General features: G+C 36.6%; 1 protein-coding gene across 3 annotated transcripts in view; it reads right to left on the bottom strand.

Moving 5' to 3' along the window:
* The window catches only part of MAGI2 (membrane associated guanylate kinase, WW and PDZ domain containing 2), a 1,381,189-nt gene extending 1,355,117 nt beyond the window's left edge, over positions 1–26,072 (bottom strand). For all 3 annotated transcript variants that reach the window (XM_081288532.1, XM_081288533.1, XM_081288534.1), the window contains exon 1: positions 25,305–26,072. In XM_081288532.1, coding sequence (XP_081144658.1) covers positions 25,305–25,605 — 301 coding nt within the window. In that variant the 5' untranslated portion in view covers positions 25,606–26,072. The remainder of the gene's footprint in view (positions 1–25,304) is intronic.
* Positions 26,073–27,759: the final 1,687 nt, after the last annotated feature.

Below are 27,759 nucleotides of genomic sequence, written 5' to 3'. Positions count from 1 at the left end.
CACTTTCTCCCCAATTCAGATTTCATAATTAAGTCCTTAACTATCTTCCAAAAATTAGGTCACTTTGACCTGTACGCCTGAATAGTCCTGCTGTTAATTTTAATATGACAAAATAAAAAGGGCATTCTTTACTTTCACCAACTTCACTATCCTCTGCTTACAGGATTTTACTATAGAAACATTTAAAAATAAAATATTACTATGGTTTGAAATCAGATAAAATCTAGGTAAAATTCTATTGCACACAATCTAGACTATAAATTGGCAGATAAAAGATACAAACATTCATTTATGTCTTAAAACAGTCATATTTTTATTCAATTAATACTATTAAGAACCTACTCCATGAAATTAATAAGGAAAGGGGCTAGAAAGATGTATAAACTTAATTTCCAAATTTAAGGACCCTCTAGGACAGTAGTTAAGGTAACATGTAAATAAATGACTTTTTTCAAGTGGCCTGTGTTAGTTCTCAAAGACTGAGGCTAAAAAATGCATAGATTTGTCAATTCTAATAGCACACTCAAGTAATGAGAAGGAGGTAGCTCATGAGACAGGCAGAATTATCTATAGGAAAAACTAAAAGGACAACATTTTAGGACAAGGAAGGAAGAAAAACCCAGAGACAAAAAATCACAATGATGGAGGTATCATTGAAAATACATTTATATTGCAGTGACCAAGAAGCTGGGCGTGGTGGCACATGCCTATCCCAGCAGCTTGGGAGGCTAAGGCAAGAGGATCATAAGTTCAAAGCTAGCCTCAGCAATTTAGCAAGGTGCTATGCAACTCAATGAGATCCCATCTCTCAACAAAATACAAAAAAGGGCTGGGGATGTGGCTTGGTGGCCAATTGCCCCTGAATTCAATCCCTGGTACTCCACTCCGCCAAACAACAAAAATATACATGCAGAAAGCTGAGTTGGTGTCTTCTTGAGGAAAGCTTTGAATGTCAGGTGAAGCAACTAGAAGTTACAATGTAAGGGGTTAAAAAAATAGAAAGAGGAGTATCATGCTTTGCTCTGTTTTTGTAGATAAACATGGTAGTTACTTGAATAGAATGGAAAAGGGAAAGAATGTCAGCAGGAAAACAGGTTAAAAGCTATGGCATTACTAGACACGAGAAATGAAAGGTATATCTAGAATGTTAACAGGGGAAAGGGAAAACAAAGAATGAGGAGGAAAAATATTTCCAAGAGCTAGCTGAGAGAATTATATAGATTAAGGAGTCAGAGAAAGAGTGAGAGAGACAGAGAAGTGATGCATGAAGTTCCAAATTTCCAATTTAGTTGAACTGATCAACAGGACCACTAGAAGAAACTGGGGTATCAAGAGATAAAGCTACAAAAAAAGGAAAGTAGCTTGACTTTTCCATTTTTAAAGAGAGAAGCAGCACACACATAGCAATGTCAAGAGAAGAGTTGGAAATATGAGATTGGTTTCCATCAGGGAGGGTGAGATGAAGATGTGGCGGTTGTCAGGCTGGAAGTCAGGGCTGAATTTATAGGACTTAAACATTCTGCAGCAACAGTCACCAAAGAAGCCTAGCTTTATAACTCATAAATAAATCATTTCTTCAGAGTAAGATTTGATAATGTTTATATCTGTAGAAAGTTGAGATGAAACAGTACTTCTATAAACCATCCCAGCTAATATTCTTTAGTTCCTTAACCAAGTCTACACTGTCCATGATCACTGCCAAGAAGTGCCATCTTGCCAGTGGTGTTTATTTGGAAAAATCAAATGCTTTAGAGCACCATTGTTATTTATTAATATCCTGGCCTATCTTCTATCTTTCTTCCTGGCAAGATTACTAATATACAAGGGGAGTGAAGAATGTCTAGATTTAACATCGAATGTCATATTAACATTCCCTGATGATGCAGAAACAGCCTGGTGAGTTTTTTTGAAGTTCCATGCTGAGCAAAATGAACATTATACAATAGAAAATACATCTGCATTGCATTTATTTATTAGATTATATTCAATGAAATATATACTGAAAATATATAATTGTCATTGCTTTCATTTACCCAATGGCCTTTTGTGATACTGATGAATTAACCCAGGGCCTCATGCTTGCTAGGTAAGTGCTCTACCATGGAGCTACATCCTCACCCTTCTCGGGAGTTTTTATATTTAAGAACACAAAAGCATCTACCTATCTAAATTTTCCAAAAGTTATTTAACTTACATAATACTTTAGATATGCTTTATATAAAGGTCTTATAAACATGTCTCATCAATTACAAAACAAAAAAATGACTAATATGAAATATGAGAAATGAGCTGTTTACAAGTTCTATATACTCCACAAGTCTATCTAAATATTCCTGAAATATTCTAAAATATTTCAAAAATATTGAATATATTTTTCTATTCACAAAAGTGTTTCCCTATCTTTTTAAAACATTAGTATTTAAGAACAGCCTTCGAGGCATTTCTTCATTTTGTTTTAATTAAATCAAATTATTACATCATAAAGTATATCTTGAAATAAACACCAAACTATAAACCTTATGACAAGTCAATAAATTAAAAACAAATTTTGATTTCTCTATATCTCTTAATAAAATTTACACAATTGCTTTTGAATATTTGGTTGCCTAACTTCAGTAGAGTTTTATAATGGTCTGTATTACAAGGTAGCAACAAAGAAAAAATAAGTTGTAAAAACTTTTTGTGTAAGATTATCAGAGAATCCTTTATTTTCCACACACATTAGAGTTGACTCTTCTCTAATAATCATAAAACTATCTCAATGAATTTAGAGTTACATCTATCAAATAATTAATAAGGTTTAACAATTGCCTTAAAAGTTCTTTTAAAGTTATTGCTTTCATTTATTTTGCTTTTTTTTTTTAGTTGACAATTGTATATGTGGGGTGGGTGCTACTTTGATAATAATTACAATGTAAAACAAAATTGCCACATCCTTAAAGAAATTTTAAAAAGAGAGATAATGGTAACCAGTGAAAATATTTCCATCAATGAATACCATTGAGAAAACTAAGAAAATATATTTTCTTTATAATCTTAATAAAAAAGTGGAAGAAAATATTTCTAAAGAGGTATGTAAGGTGATTTTTTTTGCAAACAATGAATATGTAATTGACATTATTTACTAAACAGAATTTTTCAGTTTTAGTTTTTTGAATATTTTATAATATCTAAAAATATATACCAACAACTCAATCTATTACATTTAGTTACTTCTCTACCTTATAGTGGTAAAATTAGGCTTTGTAGAATTGTTGTTACCCTTGGAAATTAGCACTACATGGAGAAAAAAAAAATGATAAAAGAGGCAACTACATAAAGTCAGCATCCAAGTTGATGTCTTTATCCCCTTATCATCCCTCCCTCGAATCTTTGAGTTTATGTAAAACTTTGAGAGCAAATTTACTCAAATAAGTTAAACCCTTAGAAGTTCTTTTCAAATATGTTGTGTAATTGGGAATAGAGGAAAAACTGTCTTTTGCCATAAAGATGACTTTAAAAACATGGAGTAGTAAAACACCCTCTATGTACGAGTTTACTTGGTCTTACTCAATGGTCAGTTCCAGAATGACCACATGCACAACTTTTTGGGGACACCAGGCATGTATAACAAGAAAAATCACTTAATCACAAAAATAACCCAAGTATGTGTTCAGCCATCTAACTACAAATATTTTTTACATTTGTAGTAACACTATGTGCTTATAACCTGCATGTTTTCATATGATACATATGCAAAAGAATATCATAGAAGTCATCAAATACAAGTTCATCTTCCCTTTAGCTTTTCCAATAGAGAAGAACAATGACCTGATCTGTCAAAGTCATTGCAAAAGCATCTTACATCCAAATCATTGTCAATGTTGAACTGTGTCTTGTATACACTTAGCTTTTTGTCTGGCATGCCAGAGAAGACCAAAATCAATATTAAATCGCTAACTCCAAATATTAATGAATGGTGTCAGCAGTTAAAGACTGATAAGCTTGACTGTTAGCTTGAGGGAATGGCCTATTCTTTTCTTTCCCTTTCTATATTTGCTTTTGCCAAACTTCGCTCAGGCTGGAAATAATCATAATAATTGGAACCAGCAGAAGGAAATAGCTGATGCTGCTAGGCAAGATGAAATAAATCTGCAACTCAAGTAATACTAAATATAAGCTCCACATGAGCATACTAGAACCAAACACCTGAGATAAGACTGTTCTTTGGAGCCAAACTCCCAAATTTACATTTTACAAGCAGATATATTCTAGTTATGCAATATTTATAATGAATCTGCATGCTATCAAGTGTAAAGAAATAGCAAATTTATGTCAACCATAGCAATAAGATCAACAATTTTCGAAGAGGAAGAAAGAAGACAAATAAATGTTTGATTTATAAGGAAATATTCATATAAAGAGATAATATAATTAATGTTTAAGTTCACCAAAAAAATCAGACAGCACAGAAACACTGCTAGGAAAATTTTACATTCTCTGCTATTTGTAGTATTTTATTCTCCTTGACTTTTAAGACAGTCCTGTTGTAGTATTTTTACAGTTGTTGATATGCTATGTAATATTGAGACAGCAGAATAAGAAATGTTATAATCCTTCCCAAATGCTTATACATTCAGCATGAATATTAGCAATTAATCTTGAAGTGTTTGAATCATTGTATGATGGAAAGAAAAAGAAGAAATGAATGCTATTTCTACTAGAAAATTTGAAGTTTTCGAAAGGGAAAGCTGAACTAGAAAATGACACATGATAATATAACTATCTACTTTGTAGTTTGGGGCTCCTATCTAGGGGATCGGCTCATTAATCCTCTATATTCATTCAATTTTAGCAATATAGCATAGTAGATAAGAGTAAGGCCATTTAAGTCATGCAGCTACTTCATATTGAGTGACCTTGAGCAATCTGCGTGACCCTGGGCAAGAGATGAAATACTTTTTGCTCTAGTTTCCTCACGTTTACCTGTGATGATTAAATTTGTTTTCCTCATAGACATAATATAAGCCTTAAATCATATAAGTAGAGTGAAATGGGACTTTTCCTGCTTTCCTGAGATACAGCTGAGTTTTCAAAACTGTTAGCAATGAAAAACAATCAAATTATCAATCAGTCATGTCCCTGGTAAAACCAATTCCAAAACCATCTTTCTTATTAACTTAGACTGGAAGATCCAATACTTGAAAAAGGATTCTATAAAAAGTATTCCTGTCATTTCTTATTGCAGAGTAATACTCCATTGTGTATAAATGCCACATTTTTTTAATCCATTCATCTATTGAAGGGCTTCTAGGTTGGTTCCACAGTCTTGCTATCGTGAATTGTGCTGCTATGAACATCGATATAGCAGTGTCCCTGTAGCATGCTCTTGTTAGGTCTTTAGGGAATAGACCGAGGAGGGGAATAGCTGGGTCAAATGGTGGTTCCATTCCCAACTTTCCAAGAAATCTCCATACTGCTTTCCAAATTGGCTGCACCATTTTGCAGTCCCACCAACAATGAACAAGTGTACCCATTTCCCCACATCCTCGCCAGCACTTGTTGTTGTTGGATTTTTTAATGGCTGCCAATCTTACTGGAGTGAGATGGTATCTTAGGGTGGTTTTGATTTGCATTTCTCTGAGTGCTAGCGATGTTGAGCATTTTTTCATGTACTTGTTGATTGATTGTATGTCCTCCTCTGAGAAGTGTCTGTTCAGGTCCTTGGCCCATTTGTTGATTGGGTTATTTGTTATCTTATTATCTAATTTTTTGAGTTCTTTGTATACTCTGGATATTAGGGCTCTATCTGAAGTGTGTGGGGTAAAGATTTGTTCCCAGGATGTAGGCTCCCTGTTTATCTCTCTTATTGTTTCTTTTGTTGAGAGAAAACTTCTTAGTTTGAGTAAGTCCCATTTGTTGATTCTGGTTGTTAACTCTTGCGCTATGGGTGTCCTATTGAGGAATTTGGGGCCTGACCCCACAGTATGTAGATCATAGCCGACTTTTTCTTCTATCAGACGCCGTGTCTCTGATTTAATATCGAGCTCCTTGATCCATTTTGAGTTAACTTTTGTGCATGGCGAGAGAAAGGGATTCAGTTTCATTTTGATGCAAATGGATTTCCAGTTTTCCCAGCACCATTTGTTGAAGATGCTATCCTTCCTCCATTGCATGCTTTTAGCCCCTTTATCAAATATAAGATAGTTGTAGTTTTGCGGATTGGTTACTGTGTCTTCTATTCTGTACCATTGGTCCACTCGCCTGTTTTGGTACCAGTACCATGCTGTTTTTGTTACTATTGCTCTCATTTATACACAATGGAGTATTACTCTGCAATAAGAAATGACAAAATCATAGAATTTGGAGGGAAATGGATGGCATTAGAGCAGATTATGCTAAGTGAAGCTAGCCAATCCTTAAAAAACAAATGTCAAATGTCTTCTTTGATATAAGGGGAGTAACCAAGGACAGGGTAGAGACGAAGAGCTTGAGGAAGATTAACATTAAACAGGGATGATAGGGGGGAGGGAAAGTGAGAGTTAAGGGAAATTGCATGGAACTGGAAGGTGAGCCTCAGGGTTATACACAATTACATATAAGAGGAAAGGAGGAGTAGGAGGAAAATTATATAAGTGGAAGAAACGATTTATAGTAGAGGGGATGGAGAGAGAGTAGGGGAGGGGAGGGGAGGGGAGGGGTGAGGGGACAGTGGAGAATGGGATAGACAGCAGAATACATCAGTCACTAGAAAGGCAATTTGTAAATCAATGGAAATGTAACTGATGTGACACAGCAATCTGTATACGGGGTAAAAATGGGAGTTCATAACCCACTTGAATCAATCTGTGAAATATGGTATGTTAAGAACTATGTAATGTTATGAACAACCAACAATAAAATAATTAAAAAAAAAAGTATTCCTGGAAGGGAATCTTAATAAATAAGGAAGTTCATTGACTCTTCCTTCTTAGAGAGGAAGGATTGGTGTTTGCAAGGAAGTGGTCACTCACAAAGATCCCTAAAAGACCCTCTACTTGTTGAATTCTTGAAATAGTTATAGCTGCCTCATGATTATACCCACAAGCTAAGTGTGAAAGACTTCTTGAAAGAATCTGTAATGTATTCCCATGAGCCTGGGGCTTTGAGTCTACTTCTTGCCAGAGGAATTCTGGGGATTTGAGTCTACCTCTTGCCAGAGGAATTCTGAAGGTAGGAACTTCAGTAGAGCTGCTCAAGATATTTGCACAAAAACATATGTGTCTGCATTTTTTTTACATGAAAGGTCAAGGATGCAAAGTTTTCCATGGCAAATTAGACACCTCAGAAGAAATATATTAAAAGATCTCTTGAAAGTAGGCTGCTCAACAGGGCTACCTGCTGGGCCACGGGGCTGGAACAGAAAGAGCCTGGAGGTGCAAGATAATGGACAGAGCTGATGGAGGAATTTTAAGTGATCAGGTTGAGAATCCAGTGGCCTGGTCAGGAAATGCTGCAATAGACAAAAGTGTGGTGGGTAGAAGGTGAGGAGGAAACTGGAATATTTTTGAGGAATACATAAATACAGTCCATAACAGAAAATCAGCATCTAAGTGCCTGACATAACACAGGACAAGATGGACAGAGTGAAAGAACCAGAGGAACAAGTTTTCATTCCTTTATTCTTGTTTCTTCCCCCTTGCCATGACATCAGAGGAAAGAGGAGGGTGGGAAGATAAAGCAGACAGAGAAAAGAAACAGATCATGCTTACCTCCTTTATGACTGGTTCCCAGAGATCCTGGTCCAAACTGAGTTCAAAGATGGCAGGATGTTAAGCTGGATGCAATATTAAAGTTTGTATTTTGAACAGATATACATTTTTTAATATGGTAAAATAAGACTATTCTGATACATGAACATGACAAACAGTCATGAAGTGGGCCAGGGATGCTATCCAGACATGCGGCAGTGAGATCTGACAGAGTGTACTTCAAGACAGGGGCAGGTAAGAGAGAAACACTCATTTCTGTTTTCCATCCTTCAAATAGTTGTGGTCAACGAGGCCCAGATGCTAATGCTATCACTAAATATTGTTGTTAGTTGTCTCTTAAGTAAATTCAGCAGTGTTTATAATGCTACATTAAATTATATAAGAACTTTCAAGTTCAGTATTAATAACTTCAGGGAATGCCACATGAATATTTAAATTAAAAAAAATAAGGAAATTGGTTGGTTTGCCCATCAACCAAACGCATCAAAATATGCAATGAAACATATAAAAGGGGAAAAAACATTGTATATGTGTTGTGTTATTTTCTGACTGAATAAGTTTTTATTTCTAATTACTCAGACAATTCGAAAGTATTTTTAAAAGGATAGTACTACATGAGTATCATTTCATTACTGATTTACTATGAACTACTTAATCTACCACCTCTGCATTTTCAAATAGAGCAATTTTCTTTCTAAAACAGCCTGAAACAATTCTTATGCTGGATTAAAACCTCCTTTCTGGAGTAAAATAGTCAATTTAAGTTTTCCAATAAAGAAAATCTCTTATTCCAACTAAACTTCTAAGCTGCCTTTTTTACACTGCAGGGCTGTGGCACTACTAGCCTGTCTCTGTCATTAGCAGCTAAACTATGGAGATGTTGATGGGTAATTGTCCCAGGAACCTGGCTTTTTACAGGGCTCATACTATTTTGAATCACAGTAAGCATAAGTGACACACTGATTTAACATATCACATTTAAGTTAAACAGAAACACTCTCCTTTGCAAAACAATTTCAGTGTAAGGATAAAAAGAATACTCAATAAACTGGGCAAAATAATAATCTATATTAATCATGAGCAAAGATGCATTTCAGAGCAAAATACAGTATCATTTATGCCCTATTTTGGAAAAAAAATAACACTTTATGCAAAATGAGTCTCATAATGGATGAGGTAAGCAGTGATCACACTGCCAAAAATCTACCACAGCATAATATAGACTCTGAGTATATTAAAAAAATTATTTCAATTGTTTTAAAATGTTTTTTCCAGGGTGTAGCTTTAGGCTAAAATGGCTATACTTTGTTGATTTTGCATGGAGTCTTTTAATATATGTACTGGTTAATTTTATGTGATGACTGTGCCATGGGTTACCCAGATATTTTGATTAAGAATATTCTAGATATATCTCTATAGAGGTGGTTTCAGATATTACTAAAGTGATTTTGGATCCAATTAAAAAAAAAACAGTGATACTGTGTGAAATAGTTATGCTCTCCCTACTGTGAGTGGACCTCCTTCAATCTGTCAAAAGCCTGAATAGACGTCAACCCTCCCCCTGGCTGTCTTCAAACTGGGACACTGGTTTTTTCCTACTTTCAGGCTGGAACAGAAACATCAGCTTTTCCTGGCTCTTAGGACAATGGCCTTTGGCTGGAACATAACTTCAGCTCTACTGGGTCTCCAACATGCTACTCCCCGGCAGATCTTGGAATGGAATGGTCATCTTCCACGAGTGCTTGAGCCAAATTCTCATCATAACTCTCTGTCAATCCCAGTGTGCCCCCTCACTCCCCGCCACCTTGTTGGCTCTGCTTCATTCACTGGAGAACTCCAACTAATACAACGAGTCTCAAATAAACTAAGTAATATAGGGAAAGAGGACCCACCTTCATCACTGATTCATTCAATGAATATTTTCAAAGCATTCTACATACATTCAGGCACCATTCCAGGTACAAGGGAGGCAAATATGAATTAGATGCTGTTTTGCCCTTGATGGGTTCTAGGTCTAGTTCAAAGAACATATTTAATAACTTCATGGACAAACCACAGTTATATCATATTAAAAGAATTACATATGTTATTGGAGTATTAAGAGTCAGTGGAATATGGATCCAAATCTCACACAGCAATTCTGGATAAAATAACTGAAGCTTTCAGATATTGAAACATATTCATTTATAACATCACTGTAAAAGACATAGAGCTTAAAATAGTCTACACTTAATTTCTGAGACCCTGAACTAAAGAAGTTACCTACCATAATGCATTTTCTTTAATTAAAAGTATGTATTATTAAGGTGTATGACATGGAGTTTTGATATATACACATGCATGTACCAGAGTGAAATGGGTTCTCCAAAAGACACATATGCTACACAGAAATATCTGGATAATTTTATACATCAGAGGAAAATAATTCATTCCAAACCTATTCTCAATGAAGATTCTTAACACAGTTTAGAGAAGAGTTTATATTTCAGGGTTTACTCCAAATATAGCTTAGAAATTCCCAGCAATGGTCAAAGAGAATGATCTTAAAATACCACGCCAGAGAATCAAAGAGTAGGAAATTTTCAAGCTTCTGTGACCCTTGAATTAAGATTAAGTATACAAGCTGATAATAGCAACATTCTTAAAGACAGGATCCTTGATATTATGGTTTGTGTTTGACTAATAAAACAAAAAATACTTTAGTGCTAAACGGATATGTTAATATTTCTATATATGGTAAGTCTATCTTATATGATGAATATTCAGAAGAGCTCAGTTTGAGAAGATTGAATTGTATTTTATCACAGACAATCTTCTCCAGATCCCTTGGCTTCTGTTAGAAATATAGCAAAGAAGAATCATGTGCAAGAATGTTAAATACAGGCATTCTTCAAATGTCCACTATTGGCTTCTTCTCATTCTCAGAACTCTCCTAAGGGGACTGTAGCTCTTAACAGGGCTCCTGCTATTACTGTACAAACGATGTATCTCACCTCTCCTAACTGCAGTTCCAACAATTCTGAAAAATCTAGATGTATGTGTCCAACAATAATTGCACACCAGAAACTTACTATCTGTGAGACACCTCAAACACATTATATTGCCAGACACTCATTTTCTGTATACATTCTATTCTTTAAGCAATATCCATTGGAACAAAGTGAAATAAGAAAATTTGCTAAATACATAACGCCATTTGTATAACAATTTTGTTAACTCACTATCTCTAATTCTAATGCTTAGCGTAAATTGTTTTAATTAAAACATCAGTGACAACTATCTCACGTATATGATCACATTACTTATGCACAAATGAAGAGCCACAGTATTCTGAAAATGACACACTGCTTTCTCTGCAGATCTCAGAGATGGTAATTTTCTCTTTCTAGAACAGCTTGCAGCCTTTTCCCTATAGATTACACTTTAATCTCTATATTTAAGGCATCTTCATCTACTCTACACACCCACCAAGACAGAAAGCTGAATCATCTTTACCTCTTGACTCCCCTTCACCACTATCTTCCACTAAATGGAATACAATGCTTACTCTATATCTAAAATGTGTCTCAAGTTGACCTTCTCCCTCCATTCCAAGTGCTGAAGCCAGACATAAGGCCAAGCTCTCTTTCTCCTCCCTTCAATACATGTTTCAAACCAAATTTCCTCTCTGTTCTACTTTCCACCATAAGAAAATTCCCCCAAAATGAACTAAGAAAAATTATTTGTGTTTATCCTTTGCTCAATCACCTTCAATGTTTGCTCCCCTATAGAAGAGCATCCAAAGTTTTTAGTTTTTCATATTTAAGTCTTTCTTGATGTAGGCCCAAGTTTTCCTTCTGAAAAAATCTTCAGTTGCCACCAGAAGTACTCAGGTCCCCCTCTGTCTAGCTTCACTGGTTTCTGTCTAGTTTTCTGCACAGGGGTCATTTTTACCTCTGGTCATGCTCCTCTGTCTGCTTTCCACACCACCACTCCTAAACTTCCTGTCAAGCATTAGAGACAATCTCAAAATTTCTAATGTTATGAATCATCCCCTGCCCCCAATTTCCATCGACTATCTCCAAATAATATAGCATTTATACCTCAACTGCACTAAAACTTTTAGAAAAGATTTCCAATTACCTTATGTTCTTTGATTTTACCAACCACTGTAAAAATGATAGTGGAAAAAGTTAATCCCAAGTGATAGGAATGTGTCTGTGACTGAATCCAATGAAGTCTTCAGGGTCTAAGTTCTGCTCTCTCTGTATTTTACCCCTGTGCTTCTCTCTTTCCCTCCTCTGTGCTCGAAAAGCAGAGTTTATTTCTGTAGTGTTTTAAGATCAGCTTTGTTGGAGGCTGCCTCTCCTTCTAGTCTCTGCTCTTGGAAGGACAGGTCTGATCCTTAATGTTGTTTTAGTGCTAAGTCCCACCTGTAGCGTGGCACAAAACAAAGTAATGAGTGAATGGTTTATCCAATTAACCAATCAAAAGAAGTCAATTTTTTAGAATATGTTTACTTTGATGGGATATAGTATATTAGTGTGACATACACATAAATCTAAGCTGAGGTCTGTTCCATAGCAACACAATTCCATATCCCTCTTAACCATGAATTCTATACAGAGAAACTGTCCATTACCCTTTCTACGAAGGTACTTCTTGAAGGAGTGGCATGTGTACACTCTTTCCATTTTTCCACTTTCTACTTATTCTTCAGCCTTTTGTCACATGGCTTTTTTGTACTATCTGTTCCACTGAAATGGCACAAAGTAAAGATGATCTCCATTTTTGACAAATGTAGTGGGAACATCCTAGACTTTGCCTTTCTGTTTCTACTGTGTTGGTCAGTTCTGACCTCTCACTAGTAACACTGCTTTGATGGTAGTCTAGTTAATTTCCTGCAATCCCTTGGTCTTTCCTCAGACATCAGAACATTTATTTGTTATTTTTTATATGCTCTTGTCTGATCTCATATTACCTAATATATATAATTCTTGTGACTTGGAGACTGAGGTATACCTTATTACTTGAATTCTTTCAGGTACTTCACATGGAATTGCCTTCTACTCATATCTGCTCTTTGCTTCTAGTCTCTGTCTACAGATTGACATCACTCAGCAGAAACCAGAAAGTCAAGAAAAATTCCTCTCTCTCTCTCTCTCTTTTTTTTTTTTTTTTGCTGTGTCCAATAAATGCGGATAATTTTTACCATCTACATATTTCTGGACTCAGTCCCCTCTTCCCCATTTCCACCATCATCATTCAAGATCTCAAAGCCTTTCCACTTGATGATTATTCATGCTCCTGAATCATCTGCTAATCTGTATCTCCAACCTCATTTTATTGCCTGAATATGTTGCATGAAATGTTGAAAAACTGAAAAGATATTGGACAAATCTGACCTTGTAAATTCAGTTCTTAAAACCTTTCAAATCCTAGAAGACAAGGTAGAATAATGGTTCAGAACACTGATTGGATTGCAATCCTGGCTCTGCTTTTGGTGGCTTCTGCATACTGCAGTCTCCTTATTTGTAAACTAAGGCTAAGGATAGAATCTATCCTACAGAATCAAATGGAGATTAAAAAAGTTGACATATATTTAAAATTCTTGTAACACTGTGTAACATATAGTAAGCACTATATAAATGTTTTTTCTCTGATTTTAATGTTAATAATACTCAGTGGCTCACAATACAGCTATATGCAATGACTTGGCCCCTGTCTAATCTCCCTGGCTCGTGTTTTACTATTTTCTGTCTTAAAATTTCAGACTTTAGTTCTTAGGGAGTCTTTTTCACATCTTCCTTGATAACAATGATGCCATGCTTTTTCTCTGGAAGAATTATCCTAGCTTCTTCATGTGATCAATTACTCAAACATTTTTTTCCTCCATAAAACTGAGCTTGAAACCAAGAGAAGTCAGGTGCCCTTCTGCTGGGGATGGGTTTTTTAAAGCATCTATTGAATTGAAGATTCTTGTTTATTGTAATTAGTAACTAAATATAAAAATTAAAGGATACTACAAATGTTAAAGGATAATACAAATGCTATTAATTATATATGATAATTATGGTAATTGTAAAGGTATTAAGCCTATACTATATTTTAGGCCCTAGGCTAAGCATACTATAATCATTATGACATTTATCCTTGTAAGATCCACAGGAAGAAGATTCTATAATTATACCTATTTTTAAAAGGCTGAAACCAATGTGCAGAGATACAGATTAATTTTTTCTATTCCCATCTAGCATAGGGCAATGATCTGACTGGACTCCAAACCTGTTTGTCTCTGAAGCTTCATACTTTTAACTATTACACAGCAATATGAAATCCTTTAAAAGGGTGAAACCAATGTGCAGAGATACAGATTAATTTTTTCTATTCCCATCTAGCATAGGGCAGTGATCTGACTGGACTCCAAACCTGTTTGTCTCTGAAGCTTCATACTTTTAACTATTACACAGCAATATGAAATCCTTGGTGTGTGAACAAAATTTAGGCTCCTTTCTCTCATTGCTATCTAGCCTGGTATTTGTAACATCAGCATGACATGAAAGTATTGTAGATAGAAAAGTTATGGACTGAATTGCCATCCATGACCTAGAGTACTGAGAAGGCCTAGTCCATATTTCTACCCTAAGACATGCTATTTTCTCACTTTGTTCTGCTAACTTCATGGAGGGCATATTTATGAGTTGGAAAGAATCTTCTCCTCATGACCTATAACTCAGGTCACACAAGAAGTACCACATTTTGAAGTATTTGCAGGTAGAGATGCTATCTTAATAATGTTTAATTCATCTTTATATCACCAGTCTCTTCCTTAGTACCTGCCAAAGAGAAGGTTACCAGTAAATGTTACATAATTAGTAAATGAATTCTAGTCCCGAATAAATAGATTTGGAATGTTTTAATGTGTCAGTGCATAATTACATACACTCCTGGATCAAAGACACAGACATTTGTAAATACTACAGAAGTCAAAAGAATACTTCAGGTTGGTTTTGGCATGAATTGTTGGCATATTTTTGTAACTGACTTGCTTCCTTGATTATATTCTATTTTGGATAATGTTAAAATGAATTTGTATTTCTACATATTTTTGTTAGAATGATAACAAGTTCCTAGTGCTTAAAACAGAAACAAAATTGAATGAAGTAATGGAGAAATACTTAGAGTTTGGGTGAGCTTATGAAACAAGAAATTACATTTTGATTCATTCTCCAAAAAGACTTCTGTTCTTAAAATATCTTCATCAATAAAACTGGAATGAAATATCTATTTTATTGCATGTAACAGTAATATAAACTAGAAATGATTTTGACTGCAAGTAACTGAAAATTAAATCTAATTATCTTAAATATCTTGTATATTATTTTATCTCAGTGACAGAAAGTCTGGAGATAGGGCAGTTCTAGGTTCAGGGTCTCAGTAGTTTATCAAAGGGCCAGCACCTGTTATTGTTCTGTTCTGCCATGCTTTTTTAGCTTGCTCTCTTCCTGCTCACAAGATGGCTGCAGTTGCTGCACCCATCTCCTCCATGTTCAACAAATGACTTTCACAGACAGAAAAGTGAATAACTCTTTCTTGAACCTTATTTTAAGAACTAAGAAATTTCTCAGAAAATCCTCAAGAGAGTTCTCCTTACTTTTTATTACTTAGAACCAAGTTATAAGCCATTTTCTAAAGAAATCACTAGCAAAGACATAGGATTACTTTGCTTGGTTAGGCTACTTGGGAATCATCCTGTGGGCTGAGATCAGTCTTTTATGAAATATATGACATAGCAGCATGAGAATTCTTGAATAAAACCAACATTTAGATAGGAAGGAAGTGGGGAATGGAAGAAGAAATGCACTACAATTAATGATCAATGGTTTCTTTGATAACTTTGTGGCTTTTAAGTTCTAGCTAAAAATATAGAAGAAAGCAACTCCTTAGTGAATGATAAAAGAGATTCCTCAAAAAACTAGGAATGGAACCACCATTTGACAGTTATCACACTCATTGGCATATACCCAAAGAATTTAAAATCAGCATACTATAGTGACACAGCCACATCATGGTTATAGCAGCACAATTCACAATAGCTAAGCTATGGAAGCAACCTAGATGCCCATCAACAGATGAATGGATAAAGAAATTATGATCTACATACTCAGTGGAATATTACTCAGCCATAAAGAATGACTTTGTGACATTTACTGGTAAATGGATGGATCTGGAGCATACCATGCTAAGTAAAACAAGCCAATCTCACAAAAACAAAGGTAGAATGTTTTCACAGATATAGCGTGCTTTACTTATATTGTGGAAGCTAAACCACAATAAAGGGGGAAAAGTGAAAGAAGAGAAGTTCAGTAGATTAGACAAGGGGAACCAAAGGAAGGGAGAGGGATAGAAAATACAATAGAAGAAACCTAACATAATTTTCCTATGTACATATATGAAAATAGCTAAGTGAACCCCACCATCACGCCCACCTACAAGAATGGGGGTCCCTAATTAGAATAAGATATATTGTATAATTTTATCAAAATGTATTATACATTCATGTATAACTAAGAAGAAGGAATAAAATTAAATTAAAAATAAAATAAACAGCATTGTGAAAAAAATATTGAAAATATTGTAGAACTCAAGTGAAAAAAATAAAGTAGATTTCAAATGAAAAGAAAGAGTAAATTTCCCCAACCATAAAGGGCATCAGAATACTTTCACATTAGGTATCTAAGACTTTTCAATTAATTTTAAAAGTAAAGTCACTGGATATTAAAACGTGTACAGGAGTAAAGAGTTCTGGTATGCTGTTGCATGGGAAGAGAACTGTAGGTGACAATGAGGTACTGTACTTTCCAAAAAGCTAGAAGAAAGTACATTGAAAGTTTTTACCATAAAGAAATGATAAATGATTAAGGAGATAGATATGTTTAATCTGATTTCACCTCACCATTACACAATGTGGGCATGTATTGAAACATCACCTGGGAATCCCATCAATATGTTTAATTTTTAATTATATATCAGTTAATAAATAAATAAAATGTGGAAAAATAAAAGAGAAATAAAAAGAGACTTGATGAGAATGTAAAAAGGTATCTTATAGATTTATAGGCATAGTTTAATGTTAGAGCTATCAAAGAGATCATTAATTTTATATTGTATTATATTTGATTTATGGCATATATGTACTGTATAAATTCACATACAGAATTATTCAACAGTGAATTAATTTGACATAAAGAAATGGTTCTAAATTTAAAATACTAATATAAATCAAATTATTGTATTATTCCTTTCATGGCAAAACCTCTTAGGATCTTTGCTAACTAAACTTAGTTTCCTTTTATTAATTTATTTATTGGTACAAGAATTGAACTCAGGGGCATTTACCACTGAGCCATATCCTCAGCACTACTTTGTATTTTATTTAGAGACAGAATCTCACTGATTTGCTTAGGGCCTAAATTGCTGAAGCTATCTTTGAAGTCACGATCTTCTTGCTTCATCCTCCTGAACTGCTGGGCTCCCTTTTAGTTTTCAATTTCTAAATGCTGGCATGTGTATTTTAGATAAACAATTTAGGCAGCCTTTCACAATTTTTAAATAATTATACTTTTAGAATTGCAATAAACTATATGTTCATATTATTGGATGCAGGCCTCACATTTTTTTTTTGAGGGAGGGAGGGAGGGAGGGAGGGAGGGAGGGAGGGAGAGAGAGAGAGAGAGAGAGAGAGAGAGAGAGAGAGAGAGAGAGAGAATTTTTCAATATTTATTTTTTAGTTCTCAGCGATACAACATCTTTATTTTATTTTTATGTGGTGTTGAGGATCGAACCCAGCGCCCTGCACATGCCAGGCAAGCACGCTACCGCTTGAGCCACATCCCCAGCCAGGCCTCACATTTTACTCTGAGAGATTTAAACCAATAAAAAATTTAAACATTTATGCAAATATTTTATCTTATGTTATATGTTATGTGCCATGTCTATTTTATTGCATGTAACAGTTACCATTAGAACACTATCCTGTGCATTAGATAGCTCACCAGCTACTTAGCGATGCAAATAAAAATAAGCAAAATCTGTCACTTCTTAACAACCAATACATATGAAATAGAGAAGCCAGTTAGGTACTTGATATCATTATGTTTTATGATCTCCCATTATCAGAGCTTAGCAGGGTTAAAGAAATCACTCACAGTTGAAAACTGATGGGTCAGTATGTAAGCTTTGCTGCTAGATTTGTCAAACATGGAATGATTTTATGGAGCTATTGTCCCCTAATATAAGACTGTATCTTCACCTGCACAAGGGCTTCTCTGGTACTATTTGTTTAAAAACTGGCATTAAAGCCTAGTGTCTGAAAAAATATGTGACATGTCTGTGTGTGTGTGCATGTGTGTCTGTGTGCACACACATGAGCATGTGTATGCATGCATGGAAAGAAGCACAACAAATTAATTGTTTACTGGGGCAACTCATGCTCTGAACTGAAGAGAAAGAAAGCATAGGAAAAGGAGGTCCAGGCATGGAAAAAATGTTTCAGAAGCAACACTAAGTAAAAGTGTTTCAGTATTTCAACTGCTCTTCCAAAGGGGAGATCAACTTCCTTCTGTTTATTTAGACCTCATTTCTGATTGCTAATACCAAAATGATGGCAACCCCCTAAGTACCTGACTTACAAGAAAGGCAAGATTACAGTTATCCATATTCAGGGTGTTTTGGGAAATATGCCAAGATGTTTGGGAGGTATTAGTAACTATTTAAGCCTTAATACATGCTGTCTATTTTTTGAAGAAACTCTATGTAGTAAAGGTGTTTTAATATCCTTACAAAGAACTACAAAGAAACCCACCTAGGGTTTGCAGATTAGAAAGCTTCACAGATGCAACATTGGACATATATTTATATCTCTGCAACTCACTTGTGCTTGAAATCCAGCTAATCAGCTCTTGACAAACTGAGACTATGAGGCTAGATTAAAGGGCGGATTGCCACAGCACTTTTTATGCTTTTATTCATACATGAATTCAGCTACATAAGCACCTTCCTATGCATAGCAACAAAAAAAATATTTGAATAAGCAACACTGCTTAAATGAAAAAGAAAAAAATGTTTATATATATAGATATAGATCTATAACTATATCTATCTATCCATATATATATATATATATATTTCCTTTTAATACTTTTACCTTAATATTCTCTTCAATCTATTAAGTAACAATATAAAGTTTAAAAAAAAAATTATGCTACCTATAATCTATGGCAACATAAATAATTCAATATAGCATTTGGTAAATTTATGTTTTAAAAAACCTCTTCAAATACAATGTAATGGGGAAAATATATTTAAAATATGCATTTATTTCAATTATATTATTCTGCTTCTTGCTACTTCATTTCATAGTCACTTAATAAAATCCATGCTTATTTATAAAAAATTTTCTGATTTCATACACATATTTCATTCAAGGCAGTTAAAAAAGTTCATAAAAAAAATGTCCCACTAATTTTATTATTAGAAAAATCAATGTAGACAAAATACCTTTCACTTAAACCTATAAGTGTTTATTTTTTTCTTCTATCCCACAATATCACATATTTGTGCTTGGTTAATCTTGGACTTGTTGATGGATTTTTTTAATTTGTAGTTGGGCACAATAATTTTTATTTATTATTACTTTTTTTTAATGTGGTGCTGAGGATGGAACTCAGTGCCTCACACATGCTAGGCAGGCACTCTGCCACTGAGTCACAACCCCAGCCCCAACTGCTATGGTTTTGATAGATTTTTTTTAAGAAAATCAAAATAACTAAAAATGACAAAATCTCACATGACTTCACAAAACAAATATATGCAGAAAATATTTTCACAGGTAGAGCAAGACATATAGTCATTTCGACTGCTGAAAAAAATCTAGTCATTTGTTGATAGTATCCACTCATTAGCCTTCTGGGGCTTTGGAAATAGAGCCATTGGATGCACTTGAGATTTTGTACAATTCTCAAAAAAGAAAACTTTTACTGTTTCTTTCCAACTATTCAAAATGGCCAGCACTACATACTAAATCCAACACAAATTTTTAAAGTTGAAAAAGATATTAATCCAAATGGAGTCTTTTGGAAAGAGCTGATAAAAATATCACTGAAAGGCAACAGTAAAAGCACTTTTTTTTTATCATCTACAATGATGTGGAATAATACGGTATTCAGCAGATGCATATTTCTATGAAAGTCTTTTTATTATATATGTGAATTCATTACTTATGAATTTATTATAAAATTATCTTTATAACATACTTTACTTTTATTAAAGAAAAAAATCAGAAAGTACTTACTAGAGACAGAGACAGAACTGAGATTGGAGTGGGATTAAAAAAAAAAAAACTTTAAGAAGTTACAATACTAAGAAAGTTGTAAGACCTTATTTCATGCTTCCTGACATGATATTTAATCAGACTGTAGCTAACAAAAATTTTAAAGAATATTTGACATTGTATCTTCAAGATGAGTGTTTCTTTTAATTCTGAGATAGGATAAGTTCAATTAAAATACTAAAATCATTAGGGTGTTAGCAGTGGAGATATTGTTGGTTCTTCATGGCATATCACAAAGAGTGTTAATATAGACAATTATTTATATTGAGCTATCATCATTCCCACATATGCAAAGTATACTTCTTGCTGAATTTGAGGAATTCAGCAAGGGAATAACTTGCTGGGTGAAAATAAACTGTCTAAAGTCTAAAATAAATACCAAATAGCATACCTTTACACATAAAGGCAGCATCATTAGGAGTTATTTTTAAAAGGTGAAAAGACAGTACTCTCCAAAGAAATACTTTTCAAAGAAAAGAGTTTATTTTCTCTTACGGAAAAGCTTCAAGTATACAACTTGCAAATTAGTCATGCTATTAATTAATCATTTTATTTCTTCAATAATGTCTTGAAAAGTTTAAAATATTTTATAATGTTACTAGCTCAAAATGACCAATATGTTTAGAAATAACATTTGCTATAATTCATAAAACACATTGTCTTCCAGGCACTACATGATTTAAATACATAATTTGTCTAATCTTCTTAAGGTACTATACCAGGTTAGGGCACTTGCTCATAAAGGTTGTATAAACTAGCGGGATTCAAAGCAAGATAGTCCACACAGGAGAGTACACATTTTACCACTACTCTCTACCACCTCCTGGGGGAAATGATTCCGCCAGGGCCTGCTATGCATTTGAAAGCCATTGTTTCAACTGCAAGCAGAGATGTCAGATGTGCAAACTTTTTTCTCATTATGAAAGTAAATGTGTGAGTTTCAAGCAACTAAAAGGGAAAGTGAGCATAACAAATGTGCCAAAAGATGACACTTTGTAAATGTTAAGAAAAGAGATGGTAGCACTTAAATTCTTCAGCAGGGATGTCACAAAGAGATTCTCATTCAAAACAAAAGCATAACACAACAAATGGTTATATTTCACATTCAAGGTCATTCCATTTAAATTATACAGGAAACTAGAGTGGCAGTCCCTCATAAATTATGTTCAAACAGAATCATCTCATTGACCTTGTTTCCAAAACATTAAAGATATTTTATTTCTAAAATAATTAACTGATCAATATGTTTAAACATTTCTATTATTTGTATTATAAAAGCAATATAGCTTACATTCTATGGAGGAAAGTCAATCTTTATTGGCAGAAAATTTGACATAGCTCATTTTTAACTTTCCAAATTGAAGGAAGCATAGAGGTTTAACTTTACGGTATTAGCCTAAAGTCAGTCAAGAAGAAAGCATGACTCTTAATAAATGTGGATCTACTTCCCTTTGAAGATGTCTTTGAAAGCAGCAATAGCAGGGAAAGCAATGGAGATCTTCTCTCTAGCACTGAATTTCAAAGGCCTTATTTGGCCTATCTTCCACATAGGATGAATCAGAAAACGTTTTTGCCCTTTATTTTCCATTGTGAGATATCTAATGGGAAATAAATCCAGACTCTGTGGGCCTGGATGCATTAGCAGCCATAGAGTGCTAGGAATGTAGAACACAGGGTTTATGAGATGGTCAGCTATGAACTTCAGTGATAAACAAAAGAAAAGGCAAAAGAATAACCCTTAGCATTCCACCCAAGGAACTTTCTTTGACTTGGTCTGATACATGAATGAGATCATAAAACAGAACTGCTAATTTTGAAGTAAATACTTTGAGGAGGAAAGTTTATTGTCATAAATGAAAAGGCTATAATTCATAAAAAAATAATTTTGTGTGACAATAAATGGTATTTTTTCATATATGGCTCAATGATGTGTGGCTTAAAAGGAGATGGCTTAAACTATAAAGGGAAATCCCTTAATTTAATTAAAACTTTTTAAAAAATGGGTTTGAAAGCATTTAAATAGTAAAAAAAAAAAAATGATATCTATCTTGTTTAGTAGGACATAAAGTCCTAGTAGCTCATCTTCTTTTAAAATTAAAATAATCTAAAATTATTATGACTATAATGTAAAATTAGTCAAATTAATACATAAAATTTGATAAAATAATGTGATTTTTATCTGGTATATATTTTATCAATATACTTGTTATTCATACTTTCATTTTCTTTAAAAATCTGCCTTAGTTTAACAATAATTATTCATGTAGTTTTTGTACGATGCTCAATATCTGAATGAATATTCAAAAATCATCTCATTAATATTTAAAAATACAACTGCTAACAAACCATGCTTAAGCTTTCAGCTATGCTAGTTTTTTGGCTCTACAGAAATATAACTACTGAGCCAAGAGTTTCTACATGATTTTCAAAAAAATGAAATCTGTACTAAAACCCAAGAAATAACACTACATTTATGGTTTTGAAATTTTTACTTTGTTTACAGTGATAAATTAAATAAACATTATTTGACAAATAAAAGAATGACTTCAACAAGAGAATTTTATATATGAGTTACTCTACTTAAAAGAGTATATAAGAGATTATATGTTCCACAAATGGTAACAGAAGCAATTCCTTTTCTTTCAGTCAGCAGTGATTCAGGAGGTGAATCAGGTACCCATGGGGGTTCTTTGAACAAGGGTACAAAATTCTATCATCAATGAAGCTGTGATGCCTAGAACTGAGGGATAATATATGATGCAAAGTGATATTAACTTAGATATATAACTTCCTGTGCAGATATTCCATGAATTCTAAAAGCAACAATCCTCCAAATAAAATATAATACCAAAATTTAGTGATCAGAGGCTGTCTTCTAACAGCAGGATACAAATGACACCTAGTTCAAGTCTCTGTCTTACAAAGGAATCCAGGGAAAATAATCATTTTAGCTTCTTCATGAACACCCACAATCACAGGAAGCTCAATTTGCAATATTGCTCAGAGACTTTTGGAAAGCTGTGTTAGAAAGCTTGTTGTTTAAATAAAGATAAAGATGCTTCAGCCTTTTAAAATTTTTCCATATATTCATCTTAGTCTTGTCTTGTGGACTGTCACGGGATAGTCACAATTCCTTTTTGTAACTGATAGCTTTTCAATATTTAATGACAAGTTTTATGCCCTCACTTTTTCAAAGTGTTTCCATTGAATTTTTATGGAAATGAAATACTCAGTACTCAACACTCAATAATTTCCCTTTCTTTCTCTTTTGGACACATTATTGATTGCTAGTATTAAAGTTTGCCAAAGACGATATAAATATATAGTACTCAGAATACAATACTACAACATTTAAGAGGCATTCACCATTGCAAACCACAATTGGGCAATTGATCCCTTGATAGGACACTATTAGTTCAACTTATGAATGTGTTAAATTTTGCAACCACTTTTCATTACTAATACCAAGCCCATGGTCAAGAAAAACATGACTATTAGTTATGCAGTATATTTTTGTACCCTAAGTCAGAACTTAACATTTATATCTATTGCTATTAGGTAGTAGCATGACATAAAATATGCTAACACAAGTCTCAGTGTTTGTCTTGGGTGTGTCATATTGAAAAACACCAACATACTGTATTACCTAAATCATATTCTTCATTGTCATATTAATGTACTTTTGTGTCTTACAAGTTGCATCAGACTGTATAAAGTCATCAACTATTAATACTAAAATTCCAATGAAAACACTTTTGTATGACAATTTACATTTAAAACTTCTTTTTTTCTCTTGCTAACTTTTAGATAACTGTTTTGGACAAAATTTTATAGCAATCAGAAAATTTAAAGTGCTGTCCCTAAGACCGCTTCTTGATAGTTGATCATGCAATAGGATTAAGTGGTATTCAAAGTAGAGACATTGATATATATGCTCAACCCCATCTTTGAGGCAGGACGATTTAACATTGACAACAAACCTTAGATTGACATTCATGTGCAGCATACATACATGTGGCACATGAAATGTGCATGAAGCCATAAAATGATATGTATGTAATCACGTGTGAAAAACAGATACACTGGTTTGCACTAGTTAAAGCTGCCCTCTATTTAAAGTCATATTTTATCTCATGCTCTTCTCCTTTGGGACAATTTTCTGTTAAGCAAAGACGGAGTTAGCGGGAGAGTCCTGAAACATTCATCTCCCTAAGTCCACGTCACAGCCTTGCACTGTGGCTCATCAAAGTCAGGTTGGAGCTGAGGGAGTCTGAGCTGTAACCAGCTGGTATTCCCATCCAACTCCTCCCCAGAAACACGCCCCTCCAATTCCTCAGCCAGAGGAGAGCCCAATCACAGGAGGACTTCCATTCCATGAGGACACCCCCTGAGTAAAGTATACTCTGGGAACCATCCTCCGCTCTCGACCCCCCAAAAGTAGAACGCGCAGCTAGCGCCGCGCCTCCTTCCGGAGCCTCCTCCCGACTGCTGGCTAGGGGTGAGCGCCGGGGTTAGTCAGTCCGCACGTGACGCGCGATGCCCACATGACACCACCGTGGGCGGGGGAGGGGGACAGGGGAGTGAAGCAGGGAAAAAGTTACAGAAGACCCATCAAAGCTCCTAAAGCAATTTATTCCTTCTCCTCCTCGCCAGTTAGTGGTTCAGGGATATCTAGGGAACAACTGGGGACCCAGGCATCTCCAGTCCAGTTCTCAAAAAACTGGATGCAATTCTCCACTGGTCTCCCACCCTCTGCTCCTCCCAGCCCCGCTGGTTATGCCGCTGCACCCTGGAGTTGCTCCTTCCTCCTTTCTTTCCCTTCCTTCTCCATCCCTCCTTCTTTCTTTCCTTCCTTCCTTTCTTCCTTCCCCCAAAGCTCTTCGTCCACTGCGGGCGATGCCACTGACGCACATTCAATTTGCCCCGGGAGCTCTGAGGAGGTCAGACAAGGCCGAATACCTTCCAAAGGGGAGGGTCTAACTACGCAAACAAAGTTGCACGCACACCGCAACCTGCTCCACCCCTCCCCTCGGCCCCCCAAGTCGGATACCCCGCACAGTTCACTTGCACCTCAGGTCCTTTCTCGACCCCACCCCACCATCGCGCAACACACCCCTTTCTACACGCGCGCCCACCCTGGCATTGCCCCGCGCCGCAAGCCGTCCCTCCGCCTGGCAAAGGACCCAGCCAGCCGCTGCGCTCACCTTGCTTGACACACTTGAGCCGGAGGGGGTCCTTGCAGTGTTTGATCACAGCCAGCACGTCCCTGATGGTGAGCCCCGCCACGGGGGTCTCATTCACCTCCAACAGCAGCTCCTCCGACACCAACTTGCTGCCGCTTTCATAGGCCACCTTGCCGGGCTTCACCTCTCCCAGGTAGGGGAACTGTCCATTCTCGGCGCCCCCCTTCAATTCAAAGCCCAGCTGCCCCTCCGGGTTCCTGCCAATGACACTCTCATGGACTTTGCTAGTCCAGTGGCTTTTCTTTTTCAAGCTTTTGGACATGGCAGTGGGGTGAGTCTCCTCAGTTCCTGGGGTTCCTTTGGGGAGGGTGTTGGTATTGAAAGAACGAGGATGGAGGAGCAAGGGGGCAAAGGGGTGAGAAGAGCAGACTTTGCCTTCCTCCCCCCTCTGTTCGGTGCTTTCCCTCTTCTTTGGATGAAGTGTGGACGAGGAAGGGGGAGGATGAGAGGGACGGCTGGGCAGAGGTAGGAGAGCTTGGGTGAGGTTGTGCTGTCCCTTGAATGACACTCAAGGCTGTGGCCCCGCAGCAGAGGAAGCTGTGGTGGCGGCGGCGGCGGCGGCGGAGCCAGAGGAGCAGTAGCGAGCGGGTGGGGTGGGGGTGGGGAGAGAGGGTAGGGATGCCGGGGGCCACTCCTGCGTGGTGCGAGTGGGAGCGCGCGCGCGCGCCTGGGTGTGTGTTGTTAGCTGATATCCATGGCAGCTGCAGTGACAGCGTCAGGGAGTGTGTGTGTGTGTGTGTGTGTGTGTGTGTGTGTGTGTGTACTAGTTGTACTGTACTGGCAGAGGGGAGGAGGTAAAGGAGGAGGGAATAAGCAGGAGGGGGAGGAGGTAAAGGAGGAGGGAATAAGCAGGAGAGGGAGGAGGGGCGCGCGCGCACCGGGTGGTGAGCCAGGGAGGGCTTCGCCGCTGTATCCCTCCCTCCTCAGCTTGACCCGGTAGTGAAGGCAGAGAGAGAGGCAGGCTGGGTCCGCCTGGCAGCCTACGGGAGGAGGCGGGAGTGGGGAAGGAGGGGAGACGAGGCCCGGCGTGGGGAGGCCAGCAGCAAGGGCCGCTAGCCCAGTGCGGACCTTTCTTCAGCCCCTGTAGTGTCCCAGCGGTGCGCTAGGCTGCAGCGCGAAGAGGACGTCCAGACTTCCTCAGACCCAAGCTCGGATGGAACAGAAATAGAGGGACCTCAACAGCTGGCGAACCGAGTGTCTGATGTCTCTTGGAGCCGGATCCTACCGTGAGAAAACTGGGGTGCAGAGACCTGGCGAGGAACTGCAGAAGGCCTGGGAGCCTGGAGGTCTGCGGTGGGGAGGAAGTCACTGTTGAGAGAGGCTGCATCGCTTCACTTTTACAGTTGCTTACTCTTTGCAAAGTTCTCAGAAGTCCCCCTCTGAGAAGGGAAAGTTAGAGAACTGAAGTCTGGTTACTGTGATTGCGGGGAGAAGGTGAAGCAGAATCTTGGACTCGGAGCCCGGACTGAAACTTAGCAGAGGGCGGGGGTTGTCTCGTGACAGGCGATTCTAGGGATCTGAGTAAGGGGTTTCACTTTTTTCAGTAGGAGGAGCGGGAAGAAGAGGGCTACAGGGGTGAAGTTGGAGAGGAGACTGTTGCAGAGAGCAACCTCGACAGAGAAATGGACAGCTTAATCCCAGACCAGAGGCCCAGGGAAGACAGGGCACGCCCTGCCCAAAAGAGACGCCAGTCAGACTTGTACCTAAGGAAGAAACCTTAAGATGATCTAGACAACCTCCTGCTACAGTGAAAAGAAGGAAGGTTTTGATCTGGAATGGAATTGAACTCTCTAACCCCCAACTGTCTCATTTCCTTTCACCAAGTTTTCAACCAGGAGGAAAGGTGAGGACAGGGCTCAAGAAAGCAGGAGGGCTGCTAATTTTCACTCTTAATGCCCTACAACGAGTGTTGTAGGGCATTAAGAGTGATTTTTAAAAATTTTCTGTAACTGATAAACGAATTTCATTTGCTTAACTTTCAAATGATATGTTTCAGACAAAAAAAAAAAAGTCTAACACCCACTCATCTTTTTAAATCAGTGAACAAAAAGCATTGAGCAGTTAGGATTCTTGATGTCTGAGATGAAGGGAATGTGGGAGGCAAGCAGTACAGTTAAAAATGCTTGGAGGACCCAAACAGAGGGGGATTGAAGCCAGCCTCTGCTACTTAGGAGGAGCCAGGAGCATAGTATCAAGGAAACTCAGCTGAGACTCAGTTTCCTGCTTTGTTAAATGGGATTAATATTACTAATTTGAGAGGGCTGTGGTGAAGATGAAGTTAGAAAAAGCAGGCAGAACTCTTGCCTGGCACAGGTGGGTAGGCGTTCAAAATGGTAATTTCCTTCCTCTTTCCCTCCCTCACTGTTTGGGGGGAGAAAAAAAGATCAAACTAGGTCAGAAATGAAGAAGAACTTAA

Source organism: Spermophilus citellus, assembly GCF_964194105.1.
Source record: "Spermophilus citellus genome assembly, chromosome: 3".
NCBI classification, from domain to species: Eukaryota; Metazoa; Chordata; class Mammalia; order Rodentia; family Sciuridae; genus Spermophilus; species Spermophilus citellus.
The sequence above is the reverse complement of the archived record's forward strand: the minus strand, read 5'-3'. Positions and strand labels throughout refer to the sequence as shown.